The sequence below is a fragment of the Rhagoletis pomonella genome, unplaced genomic scaffold (assembly GCF_013731165.1).
Source record: "Rhagoletis pomonella isolate Grant_MI unplaced genomic scaffold, Rhpom_1.0 Rhpom_scaffold_00001, whole genome shotgun sequence".
Classification (NCBI taxonomy): Eukaryota; Metazoa; Arthropoda; class Insecta; order Diptera; family Tephritidae; genus Rhagoletis; species Rhagoletis pomonella.
In genome coordinates this window covers 84,341,810-84,354,764 of record NW_023458555.1, presented here as the reverse complement: position 1 = coordinate 84,354,764, position 12,955 = coordinate 84,341,810, and the positions used below count along the sequence as shown (strand labels likewise).

The following is a 12,955-nucleotide window of genomic DNA, read 5'->3' as shown; positions in this document are numbered from 1 at the left end:
AATTTTCCGAAATCCCGGGATCCCAATTTTCCTGATATTTTGGCATCCCTAGTATGTATGTATGTAAGCGGCTAAGATGGGGCGGCTCCAAATGCAATTGCTATTTATATATTCATGTACATTAGGGTGGCCCATATCTGAAAAAACTGGAAATTCTCGGCGTTGCCACTTACAAATATGCGAATGAACTATATGCTACGAAATACATACAACCTTTTAGTAGGGATGGGTATGATCGAATTTTAGCTCCAAAATGGCGAATTTTTGAAATCGAACTTTGTGGTGCTAAAATTCTAATAAAAGTGAATTTTTGTAGAAAAAATAGAATTTCGTCTTTATTTGCAAAAAAGCAACTCTGGAACTTTATTCTTTCTGACTAAATTTGGCACTACTGTGTGCGGCACCACGTTTGCCTTAAAATAACAAATACAAAGTCAGTTTCAGTATACATTTTGTTAATTCCTTTTAATTGATACTAAAAAAATTCATGATACATTTGATAAATTTTTGCATTGTTTCAGATATTTTTTTGAGATATTTATTTGAACAAAAAAACTTCTTAAAGCTCAGTTAGTCTAAACTTAATTTTTGTAGCTTTATTTAATATTTTGGCCAACCTGTTATATGAGAAACTTACCGTAGGAAACTTGATAACCTGAAGGTTTTTTATTCTTAAGTTACGGCCTTACGGAAATTGACAGCGGTGAGAGAATCAGGGTTGCCAGACTTTCGTTTTTGTATTTCCTAAAAATAAGCAAATGCTAACATTTTTTGTTACATGATTTTTAATTTTTATTTATTTTTTGATGTTGTATTATAAGTGGCGAACTGTCAGTCAGCTGTAAAAGAAAATACAAAAAACAAAATAGGTCAGCTTCTAGCTTAAGTTGAAGTGTTAAATAATCTTTGACTATATCTTACGGTAAGTTAAGGCTGGACTAAATGAGCTTTGATTTGTACTAGTGTTCGCCCAGCGGTTGAAATTCAACCACTTAAATTAAGTTGAAGTGAGTTCAGATGAAGTGAGTTTAGATAAGTTAAGGTGAGTTAGGGTGAGTTCAGCTGAGGTGAGATGAGCTGCGGTTAGTTGAGGTGAAGTAATATTAGGTGTTGAGTTGAAATCAAATCAGGTGAGTTGGGTTGAGGTGAACTGAGGGGACTTGATGCGAGGTTAGTTTAGGTGAGATAAGGCGAGTTGAGGGGATTTGAAGTGAGCTGTGGTGAATTGAGTTGAAATGCGTTGAACAACAAAATATAGCATTACATAGCAAAACTAAAAACAAAAAAAAAATATCAAAACAAAACATAATATGTATAGCAAAACATATCGCAACATAAAAACTTAATATTATGTAACAATATAACATAATATAATATAGCATAAAATATCACAACATAACATATCATAACAACATAACGCAACATAACATAACGTAGCACACCATAACATAACAATATCGCATTCGTCTGTTTTATCTCTTTCTTTGTCTATATTTATCTCCATCACTTTCTCTTTGTTTCTATCGCTTTGTATTTTTTTATCATTGTGTTTATTTCTATATTTGACTTCCCATTTTTTCTTTATCTTTTCATTTCCCGTTACCTTGATCTCTATTTTCATTATTTTCTCGATCTCCATATTCACTCCAACCTTTGCCATTATTTTAAATATTTAAATTTACCTTCCCCTTTGTCTTTATATTTCCTTTTTGGCATCAGGAAATTGGGGGATGAAATAACATAAAAAGGCAATAATGCTAAATTTGCTTTATTTCACTTTTGAATGCGAAATAATACCAAAATCTGAGTTTTGCTTTATTTCCAACAAAGGTTGGAAAAACAAATTTTACCTTATTTACCATTACTTATTTATACTATTTGAAACAAAAAAAGTTTACTGACAGAAGGAAAAGGAACTTTGTTCATTCCAAAAATACAATTAAACAAAAAATGTGATATAATTTATATGAAGAAAGTAATAATCACAAAATATTTTTACTTATGAAAAGTCTAACAAAACATAAGGAAAGCGTGGTCTTTAATAGTTGCCCAGCAAATTCGACATACCGCTTTTGTATGAATTTTGTCTGCATGCTTTTTAATATGTTGAAAACATTGCTAGAAAACCTTAAAATGTTTGCTTGAAACCATGGCAATAAACAGGTGAAGTAATAAAACAGCTTTCTCGCTTTAGTTTCTGACATTTGGCTGCCTTATATCCAAAATTTAAAGGCAATTTTTCAAATAAGGCAGTGTTAAAATCTTTCTTCTCGCTCTAATTACTTCACCTGGTATAATTTCGCCCTTGCATGGAACAAACAAAAGTTGCCGTTCCTGTTCGCAGCATATAACACAGAGATTATTGTTTTGAGTTTTATCTTCAGTTAAAATTTCTGCATTATCGTCACTTGCTATATCCGAATTGTGGATTTCGTTTACGAAGACGAAGCGAACAAGTGGTACGAAATGGTGATGTAAATATAAGTAAATTTTACCTACTCTCAGACTTCTAAATTTCTGAAGCAAGTGGGATGAATGGCACAATAAAAAGGTAAAGTAATAAAACAGCTTTCTCGCTTTATTTTCTGACATTCGGCTACCTTTTAGTCATATGTTATACCCAAATTTTCCAATAAGGCAGTGTCAAATTCTTTCTTTGATCTCTAATATTACTTCACCTGGTATAATTCCACCATGGGTGCGGTGCATGCAATAAAACCTTTCGTAATAATTCCCATTACTTGGACATTTAAAAGCAGTTTTAGGAGTGAACTACTGTCTTTTTATTATTATTCTTTTTTCTAAGAGGTTATAATGCAACTGTGCATAATTGCGAAAGGAGTGGAGAGGGGCGAGGGACGCGAGCGCGGGGCGGCGCGAGAACGCGGATCGCCGCGATGTTGGGCACTTTCGAAATTGTATACTTACAAATCGGTCCATTTAACTTGTTCATGTACTACTTTTTGTCAAATGTAACTGGGTGACTACCTATGTGCAATATTTTGCTTTATTACTCAATTGTTAAGTTTAAAAGTTGGTCTTATTGCTCAACGCAAGCAAATTTGTGTTATTTTACATTCAATTGGGAAATAACGCAAATTTGCGTTATTGTCATTCGTGTTATTTCACCCCCATTCAGCAAATACCTATTGTACGCGATGAGAGCAAGTAGTGTACTTACTTTGGTGGGTTAATAGTAAGTAGGTAAAGTATTTGCTCTCTTAACGCTGAGCCAGAGGTCGGAAAAATTGACTTTGCGAGTGGGTTGGTGAGAAGAGTAAAATTTAAAGACCTAATGTGTCAACAATGAAAGATTATTAATGTTGTTCTTCACTAAGATATATATATGGGTGAAATAATACAAAGTTTGCTTCGTTTCACTTTTAAATTGGAAATAACACCAAAACCTGGGTTTTGCTTTATTTCCAACCTTTGTTGTTTGCCTTATTTCCCATTGCTAATATATACTATTTGGAACAAAAACCGTTTACTGACAGAAGGTAAAAGAACTTTGTTTATTCCAAAAATACTATTGAACAAATATTTTTACTTATGAAAGTCTAGCAAAATAACTCTTTAATAACTGCTCCTCAAATTGGACCTCGTTTCTGGCATTTTTTCAAAGCATGTGAGGTCGATTGGTTGTAACGGACGATCCATCAACAGTCATATGCAGGTTCCGTATTTTTACAAATCTAGAATATTTGAAAAGCCGTTTCATACAATCCCGTTGCCGTCCAACCGGCAGCCGAGTTTTCGGCAGAACATAGATATGTTTCCATGAAAATGTCAACCAGGACTGAAAAAATAAAAACAACTGAAAAGGGTTTTTAAGACGAATTAATAAGAGAAAAATACTCGAATTTTTATATTATAGAAGTATTTCAGCTTATTGGAATTTTAAAACTCAAAAATGGAAGAGTAAAACTGAATGTCTCTTCGACTCAGTTTTCTTTAATGAAATGAACTATTTTCTCTTTCCTATTAACTAAATTAAGAGATTTGAAACATTACAATTACATCTTAAAATCAAATTTGCAATAACAACTAACTATAAAAATGAGAAAAAGGAGAAGTTAGAGTTCGAATAACGGTAATTTTTTGATTTGCTTCTGATAGTATTCTAATGTCGCGTACGTTATGCAAAAACATTGTTTGTCTATGTCATTTGTATATTGGCAGTCGCAGGTAATGCAGATTACAATTCTTAAGCGAGAATTCTTCTAGTTAAAGATATACAGTAAAATTTTCTTTCCAACCGAAGTAAAAAAAATTTTATTACCCTTTAATGTTTGTCGCATACGTTATTGTAAGTAAGAAAATTTCAATCAAATACATCAAAACCAATTTTAATTGCAAATTTTCCATTTAAATTATTTAGAATAGTTGTAAAACAATGAAACGGTGGCGAGAACAGTTCTCATTAAATACATTTTGTTACTTACGAGAAAAATTGTCGCGTACGTTATTGTTTTTTTTTTAATATAAAACTAGCCAGAGATAATTTCTCTTAAAATATGAAAGGATTGTAAAGGTACATTATTTAGCTTAGTTTAGGAAAATGTAAAGAAAAGGAAAACTCCCATGATTCGCAGATTTTCGCATATATGCGTGTTTCCATGAAAATGTAAACCGAAAATGCAAGCAAATGAATTCAAACGGCTTTATAACTTTAAATTTCGTATTAAGATGGCGGAGAAATGGTCTTGAAAACGCGAAACGGTGGAGAGAAGAACTGAAAAAATTTAATTTAGTATGTGTTACTTGTAAAAATATTGTATGGGGGAAAAATCTGTCGCGTATGTTATGTCGCGTACGTTATTACAATTTTTTAAAATAAAAACTAACCAGAGATAATTTCTATCAAAAAATGGAAGGATTGTAAATTATTTAGCTTGGTTTAGGATTTTTTAAAGAAAAGAAAAACTCTTATGATTCGCAGACTTTCGCATATATGTACATGTGCCTTAAAACCACTTCTTTTTTTGTCGCGTACGTTATCACCTGGTTTTGAACGGATATTTTCCACACCAAAGTTTCGAGGCTGCTTATTTTTTTCTCAAACATAGTACCCTTTGGTTGCAACATAACCGTTATCTTTTTTTTCTGTAACTTCTATTTTTGATAGATTTACGTTACTCTATAAGCGTACGAATGTCGCGTACGGCTGTATGGAAACACCCATATGTAGATATGTGAATGTACATAAATATGTACTTATAAATGATGGTGAAGTTGTTATGGTTTTTACAGAATCCGCTGTCCGGTTGCATACATTTTGTGACAAACCTACTCCGAATTCTGTATATGCGTTTATAGAAGTGTTCTAATTTGATGTGTTGTGCTTTAGATATATGTATGTATCTTAACACTTGACCATTAGATAAAGGAAATTACTGTGACAACCTTGTACCAAATAAAGAATTTCTTCTACAGCAAAACCTGGCGCGTATATGCTTCCTTTCTTTAATATTTCTGGTGTATGTCAAAGGTTTTGCCGCCGAATGGCAAATGTGTTTTACAATTACGATATATAGTCATGTAAACAGACATACTGGCTTCTGGGGGGGAGCTATATACGTGTGTATTTATAGTCTGTATGTACTATTGAGCCTTGAAAAGACTCCCTTTATTTTGGATAAAACGTTTATAAACTGGATCAAAGTGGTTTGTTGTACTATTATAATTTTTAATAAAAATCTATATTACCTAATTTACTACTTTTTTATTTTGGTAGTAACTGAATAACTAAGTACCCGACTATAGATATTCATAGCGGTAATTCTTTTCTGATCATCTTACCGCTATATAGGAGCTAGCCGGGGATTTTATTTAATACATATTTTATCATAAACCATTCTAAATGTAAAGTTTCAGCAATTTCGCTGGAGTTTCGGATTACGAATCTGATGTCAAATTTTCAAAATTCAAAATGGCGGATCCAATATGGCGACCAACTTTTTAGAAAATGGTTGGATTTGTTTGAAACTTTTAACCGCCATTTTGAATTTTGAAAATCTGATATCCGATTCGTAATCAGAAACCCCTGAAACCCACTGGAACGAGTTTCAACCCTTGACAATGCTTAAAGCGTTCATTATCAACGTTTTTATTTTAGTAATTTTTTTTAATATGATCGCCATATTGAATCCGCAATTTTGAACAAAAAAATTTACTTCAGATTCGTAATCAGCAACCCAAAAAACTCCCGCCAGGTTTCGGACAAATCCAATCATTTTTTAAAAAATAGATCGTCATTTTGGATTCGCCATATTTAATTTTGAAAAACTGGCTTCAGACTCCTAATTAGCAACCCCAGAAACCCCCTGGTAACAAGTTCCAAGTCTTAATTTTAATAGTCTCTTTTCAAGAGCAAGTTTTCGGGAACTAGGCCCATTCTAACTGTCCAAGACAGGTATGGAATTAAGGGAAGGAATATTGTTCCCCAATAATACCAGAGTAATTATGTGTAAAAACCAAATTTTTAGCTACATTTTACCATGTCACGAAAATAAAAAAATTGAGAACATTAGCGTTTTTATAGAAAACCGACCAGCGCGACCTCTAGAAAACTTTTTTTTTTCAAAATAAAAAATAATAAACTAAGTCTTTGCTTCTGCGAAAACCTAGTTCTGCAAAAAAAAATTTATCACGCGAAAATTATTATTTAATTTGCCCAGCAGAAATATGATATTAAGAAGAACTAATGAATCAAGGCCATTCTGTAGTTTTTGGTCCAACGGGCGTTAATATTTAACAGCTGGATAAAATATGATTACCTAACTTTGATTTAAACCAGCTGACTCGAACCTTTAAACTGAAAGACACTGAAAAGCTGGCCCTTAGAGTAGATGCTGCGCTCTTTTGAATGCAATACACTTCAAATAAAAGATAAAAATTAGCAATTTTGGGTTATGAGGTATTACATATAGGACCACCTCTACAAAACTCATCGAAATTATTTACACTAATTTTAGCACCTTTTCTAAACTTGGACTTATTTTTCCCCTCTTTCTACTACTTTTGAAATGCATGCCACAATTAAGACATTTGGTGAGTTCGTACTGCCATCACCTTCTCTTATTCCACCATGCAGTATACCAGTAGAAAAGGTTTTTGTTTTTGTAACTGTTTCGTAGTGAAAGTCCTTTATGGGGGCCAAATTTCCCCACAAGAAATTGAGCGCATGGTTGCTTTTGCATTCCAAAAGATCGAATATTAGAAAACATTGAAAAAAGTTTGAGATAATACAATTATATTCTATTAAAATTAAGCACGATAGTGTGCGCTAATTAGATAATGTGATATGTAATCATGTTTCAGAACTCTTTTCAATTCTTATTTTTCAGAAAATAATATTACGGATCCGATTGCTCTGAGCGCTTGTGTTGTTTACCAAGAAAATGCATCCCTGTTAGTTTTTATTTCTGTATCGCATCGCGGTGAGTTTCTGTTTCTTGGAAATTCGGTTTGTGAAATGGTAAACAAATTATTGAAATTTATTTGTTTGATGTGTTTAACATTTGAATAATTCAATTTTCTGTCTTTTCAGACTATTTATTACAAGCACAGCATCATCAACGGTGATTGCAAGACCTACTGCAATCCTGACGGTTTTTCTCTTGGTAAATGCGTTCTGGTCGTGACCAAGGGTGGTCTCCCAAATTGGGCGGGAATAAGGTTAGTCATTTTCAATTTTATATATTTGTTCGTCGACATTATATGACATGTCATCATTGCAGGCTATTGTTGCAGAACAAAACGCCACAACCACTGCTGTGGTAAATATGTTCCAGCAGTACTGCCCACCGCCGTCGGTGTAATGATTTCGATAGCTGAACAAACGCCATCTCCTGGGCATTCCCACATGCCGACAATAGCTTTTATATCACGTGTGAATGCAACTGCGGCTAAATTTGGTTATTAACAGTGCAATAGTGCCATGTTATTGGCGAAAACACTAAGGGCTGCTGGCACATAGAGGTAAAGTTTTTGGAATCGATGAACTTACTCGAAGAAGGCGATGGCCGAAAACATTTGGCCAGTGGCTGAAACGGTATTACCGATGGCAACTGGCAACTGAAAGCTGGCAACTGAGTTGCTATATTGGCAACTACATTCTTGTGGCTGCCGGGAAATTTTGATTGAGATACTGTATTTCTTTTTTCAACTTTTTTTTTCAATTTGTATCACCTTGAACTTTATGAAACTTAAATATTGCTATTCATAATAACCAACATTTTCATTTCAGTGGCGCTGTCCATCGGCAGCCCAACTGAGGTACCGTTCCATAATCGATCCATAAGTCATAATCACACGAACTAATCAATGCTGTCATAGAATCCATCGTAGTCCGATTTTTCGTGAAATCTACGAAAATGCTATTAAATTCGAGTAGCTACGAACGCAGCGCTTGCTTTGAATACACACGTTCATAGCAGTTCAGATTCAGTGATCGCTTTTTCGTAGATTTTATGAAAAATCGGACTACGATGGATTCCGCCACCAATATGTTTTCTCCTTTGGCAAGATGTTGGAGAATCGCGGCAGCACAGCCCTATACCTACTATATGCTCTTACGCGCATATGCTAAATTTCTCGCACCTAGCTAAAGTGCTTGACAAAGGCAGAAGGCATATCTTCAACATTATAACTTAAAGTAAAAAAGTTTAAGATATGCAATAAAAGAATACAGCAGAACCAAAAAATGTTCGTAAAACTATTAAACATAAAACTTGCACGAATAAAATTCATAATTTAAAATAAAATAAAATAAACTATCGCAATTGTTTTTAATATGTACATACATATTTACAAAATGAATCTTAAATCATCCACAGTAAGTACTAAAAAAATATAAATGACCAATAAGAAAAATAATAAATAACAGCAATGTGAACAAGTATGTCGAGAAATCTCTAAATAGTAGCGAAACTGTATCTCAATAATAACAAGTAATTTTTTATCTCGACCAAGGTGTATCCATGATACAAAAGTCTGAAGGTAAAACCGCTGGGAGGCAGCCTGAACATTTTTGAAGTTTGCCAGCATTACAAAAATGTTTTCAAATTTCCAATCTCACAAATACATTCTCATTTTCAGTCTCAAATAAGTGAAAATTTCAATATTTTCATCTTTTTTTTTTGTTTTACTTTTATTTGGCATTTCAGTTGCTCTCAAAATTTCCATCTTACAAAAAAAAGACAAACTTCAAAAAATAAATGATGGCCGACGAATTGAGCAAGCAGTTTTACCTTTACATATTTGTATAATGGGTGTATTAAACAAGGTGTTATTGACAACTCAGTGCGGCTCTCTTGTAAGATACTATTATGTAAAAAAATATAAACAAACGATTCAAAATTCATACAAATTTTTTTCAATTTGACTATAGAATGGTTCTTCTGAGAGCAATATCAAATTCAATCACACTTTGCTAAATACATTTTGATCTCTACCAAATAATATACTTCCTCTGTAAATATTTTATGAAGTGTTCCAAAATTCGATCCGAGCGCGTTCACTGTTGATCATTTGATTTAAATAGTTTGTTAAACAATTAATACTATAGTTTGATCGGAGTTAATATATTCTTCAGTAATTCATTATATTATATTAAAACATAAGCTTATGAGAAATTATTTAGTCTTAACATCCATACCAAAATTCGCTCCTAGCGCGTTCACTATTGATCTTTCGATTCAAATATTGTTTGTCAAGCATTCAGTAGTGAAGTTTGATCGGAGTTTATATATTCTTCAATAATTAATCATATTACATTGAAATATAAACGTATAAGATGATAGAAAGTTAGAAATTATTAGGAGTGCAATGGGGTATAGTTATTGCGCTGTGTATGCAGTTACAGTTGCATGGCTATACTCAATCCCGACTCTTGGGTCTTCGTTCGCGCACTCTGGGAAACGTGAGTAACCCATGTGCGAGATGCGGTAACCAATCCGAGTGGAGCCTTGGGTCACGGCAGAAAAAGAGGGAGCTTCGGTGGGGGAACTCTGACTTATTCGGTTTAAGGGCTCACTGAAGTCTGCAGCGTCTGTTCACCAGTAGGTATGGCTGCAAGCGGGTGTCTGCTTGGAGCAAGCGGCTCGCTATATAAACGTGTATTTGGTTGCGAAACCACCCCCGTCCCAGCAATGGGTTGTGCGCTGGGCTTGGGACCCGCCACGTAAAAACCACTTCCATTGAAGAAGCAAGGCAAAGCCTCGGATGAGACGACGTCTACTACAGCAGCCATGTAAAGAAGCGCAAATTCGGAGTTGGATTTGTGGTGTTGTACTGTCGTTCACTCCGGTGGACGAGCGTCTAGTCACAATCCACATCAAAGCGAGATTCTTCAACATCTCGTTCATCTGCGCCCATGCCCCGACGGAAGAGAAGGATGAGGCATCCAATGATCTCTTCTATAAGCGCTTGGAGCGCACGTACGAGCGCTGCCCCCGTCATGATATCAAAATCGTGTTTGGCGACTTCAATGCCAGGGTGGGCAAGGAAGGGATCTTTGGAACCACCGTCGGAAAATTCAGCCTCCACGACGAAACGGCCGACAACGGATTGAGGCTGATCGACTTCGCCGAGACCCGAAACATGGTAGTATGCAGTACTAGGTTCAAGCATAAAAAGATCCATCAAGTTACGTGGCTGTCTCCGGATCGGAAAACGAGAAACCAAATCGATCATGTTGTGATAGAAGGAAGGCACAATTCCAGTGTTTTAGAATTACGCACACTCCGAGGCCCAAACATCGACTCGGACCACTATCTTGTTGCAGCCAAGATACGCACCCGCCTCTGTGCAGCAAAAAAATGTGCGCCCAAATATGCAAGAAAAGCTTAACGTCGAAAAGCTGCAATCACAACAGACAGCCAGCGCTTTTTCTACACGACTCTCACACCCGCTCTCAGAGAACACTCTTCAACAAACCGACATATGCGAGCAGTGGAACCACATTTCCCGCTCATTAAGTAGCGCCGCCGAAGAAGTAGTCGGATTTCAGCGAGCCCGAAAGAATAACTGGTACGATGAGGAGTGTCAGGAAGCTGCAGAGAAAAAAGATGCCGCCTACAGGGCCACGCTGCGATCGGGCGCAACGCGCGCTATGTGAGACCGCTATAGGGATCTGAAAAGGGGAAGCGAGACGTATTTGCCGCAACAAGAAGAGAGAGGCCGAAATACGTGAGTGCGAAGAGCTTGAAATGCTGGTCGACAGGAGGAATGCCCGAAAATTTTACCAGAGAGTTCGGCGACTTACGGAAGGGTTAAAGACCGGGGCGCACTCCTGTAAGAACAATAATGGCGACCTAGTAACTGATGTCCAGAGCATACTTGAATTATAGAGGGAACACTTTTCCGCCCTACTAAATGGTAGCAGCACGGAAGGAAAGCTGTGGGGAAGAATAACCCGAGCTCGCAGTCGATGATGACGGAGTCGACGTTCCACCGCCTGACTATGACGAGGTACGTATAGCACTAACGCGGCTTAAAAACAACAAAGCCGCTGGACCTGACAGCCTGCCAGCTGAGCTATTCAAGTACGGCGGCGAGGAGTTGATAAGGTGCATGCATCAACTCTTGTGCAGAATATGGTCAGATGAATGCATGCCGACGACTGGAATTTAAGTGTGCTCTGCCCAATCCACAAGAAAGGTGACCCCGCCATTCGCGCCAACTACCGCGGGATCAGCCTTCTAAGCATAGGTTACAAGGTCTTATCGAGTGTTTTTTGTGAAAGACTGAAGCCCACCGTCAATGAACTGATTGGGCCTTATCAGTATGGCTTTACACCTGGCAAATCCACCATAGACCAGGTATTCACAATACGCCAAATCTTGGAAAATACCCGCGAGAAAAGGATCGACACTCACCACCTATTTGTCGACTTTAAAGCCGCTTTTGATAGCACTAAAAGGAGTTGCCTATACGCCGCTATGTCTGAATTTGGCATCCCCTCAAAACTCATACGGCTGTGTAAAATGACGTTGAGCAATACCGCCAGTACCGTCAGAATTGGGAAAGACCCCTCCGAGCCGTTCGCCACATAACGGGGTTTCAGACAGGGCGACTTTCATGTGAATTCTTTAATCTGATGTTGGAGAAGATAATAAGAGCTGCAGAACTGAACCGCTCAGGAACAATTTACTACAAGAGCGTGCAATTGCTGGCTTATGCCGATGACATCGACATCAACGGTAACAAAAACCGCGAAGTCTGTTCTGCCTTTTCCAAGTTGGATATGGAAGCAAAGCGAATTGGTCTAACGAGGACAAGACGAAGTATCTCCTGTCATCAAACAAACAGTCAGCACATTCACGCCTTGGCACCCACGTCACTGTTGACAGTTACAATTTCGAGAAAGTAGAGAATTTCGTTTACTTGGGAACCAGCATTAACACCGATAATAATATCAGCATTGAAATCCTACGCAGAATCACTCTTGCCAACAAGTGCTACTTTGGACTGAGTAGGCGATTCAGGAGTAAAGTCCTCTCTCGACGTACGAAAACCACGCTCTATAAGTCACTCATCATGCCCGTGCTGGTATATGGCGCAGAAGCATGGACAATGACAACATCCGATGAGGCGGCTCTTGGAGTGTTTGAGAGAAAGATTTTGCGGAAGATTTAGGGGCCTTTACGCGTTGGCAACGGCGAGTACCGCAGACGATGGAACGATGAGCTGTATGAGCTTTACAACGATATGGACATAGTGCAGCGAATTAAAATACAGCGGCTCCGCTGGCTTGGTCATGTCGTTCGAATGGACACCGACGCTCCAGCTCTGAAAGTATTCAACTCGGAACCCGCTGGTGGTAGCAGAGGAAGAGGGAGGCCCCCACTGCGATGGAAAGATCAGGTGGAGAAGGACTTGGCTTCACTTGGCGTTTCCAATTGGCGTCAGTTGGCACAGAGGAGAAACGACTGGCGTGCTTTGCTGAGCT

At 37.0% G+C, this 12,955-nt stretch overlaps 1 protein-coding gene across 1 annotated transcript; it reads left to right on the top strand.

Annotated features, from left to right (window-relative positions):
* Positions 1–7,028: 7,028 nt before the first annotated feature.
* LOC118733701 lies at positions 7,029–8,305 on the top strand. The gene is made up of 4 exons (XM_036463223.1): positions 7,029–7,053; positions 7,350–7,480; positions 7,553–7,680; positions 7,743–8,305. The coding sequence occupies exons 1-4, from the start codon at positions 7,029–7,031 to the stop codon at positions 7,783–7,785; spliced, it is 327 nt and encodes a 108-aa protein (XP_036319116.1). The 3' UTR covers positions 7,786–8,305.
* Positions 8,306–12,955: the final 4,650 nt, after the last annotated feature.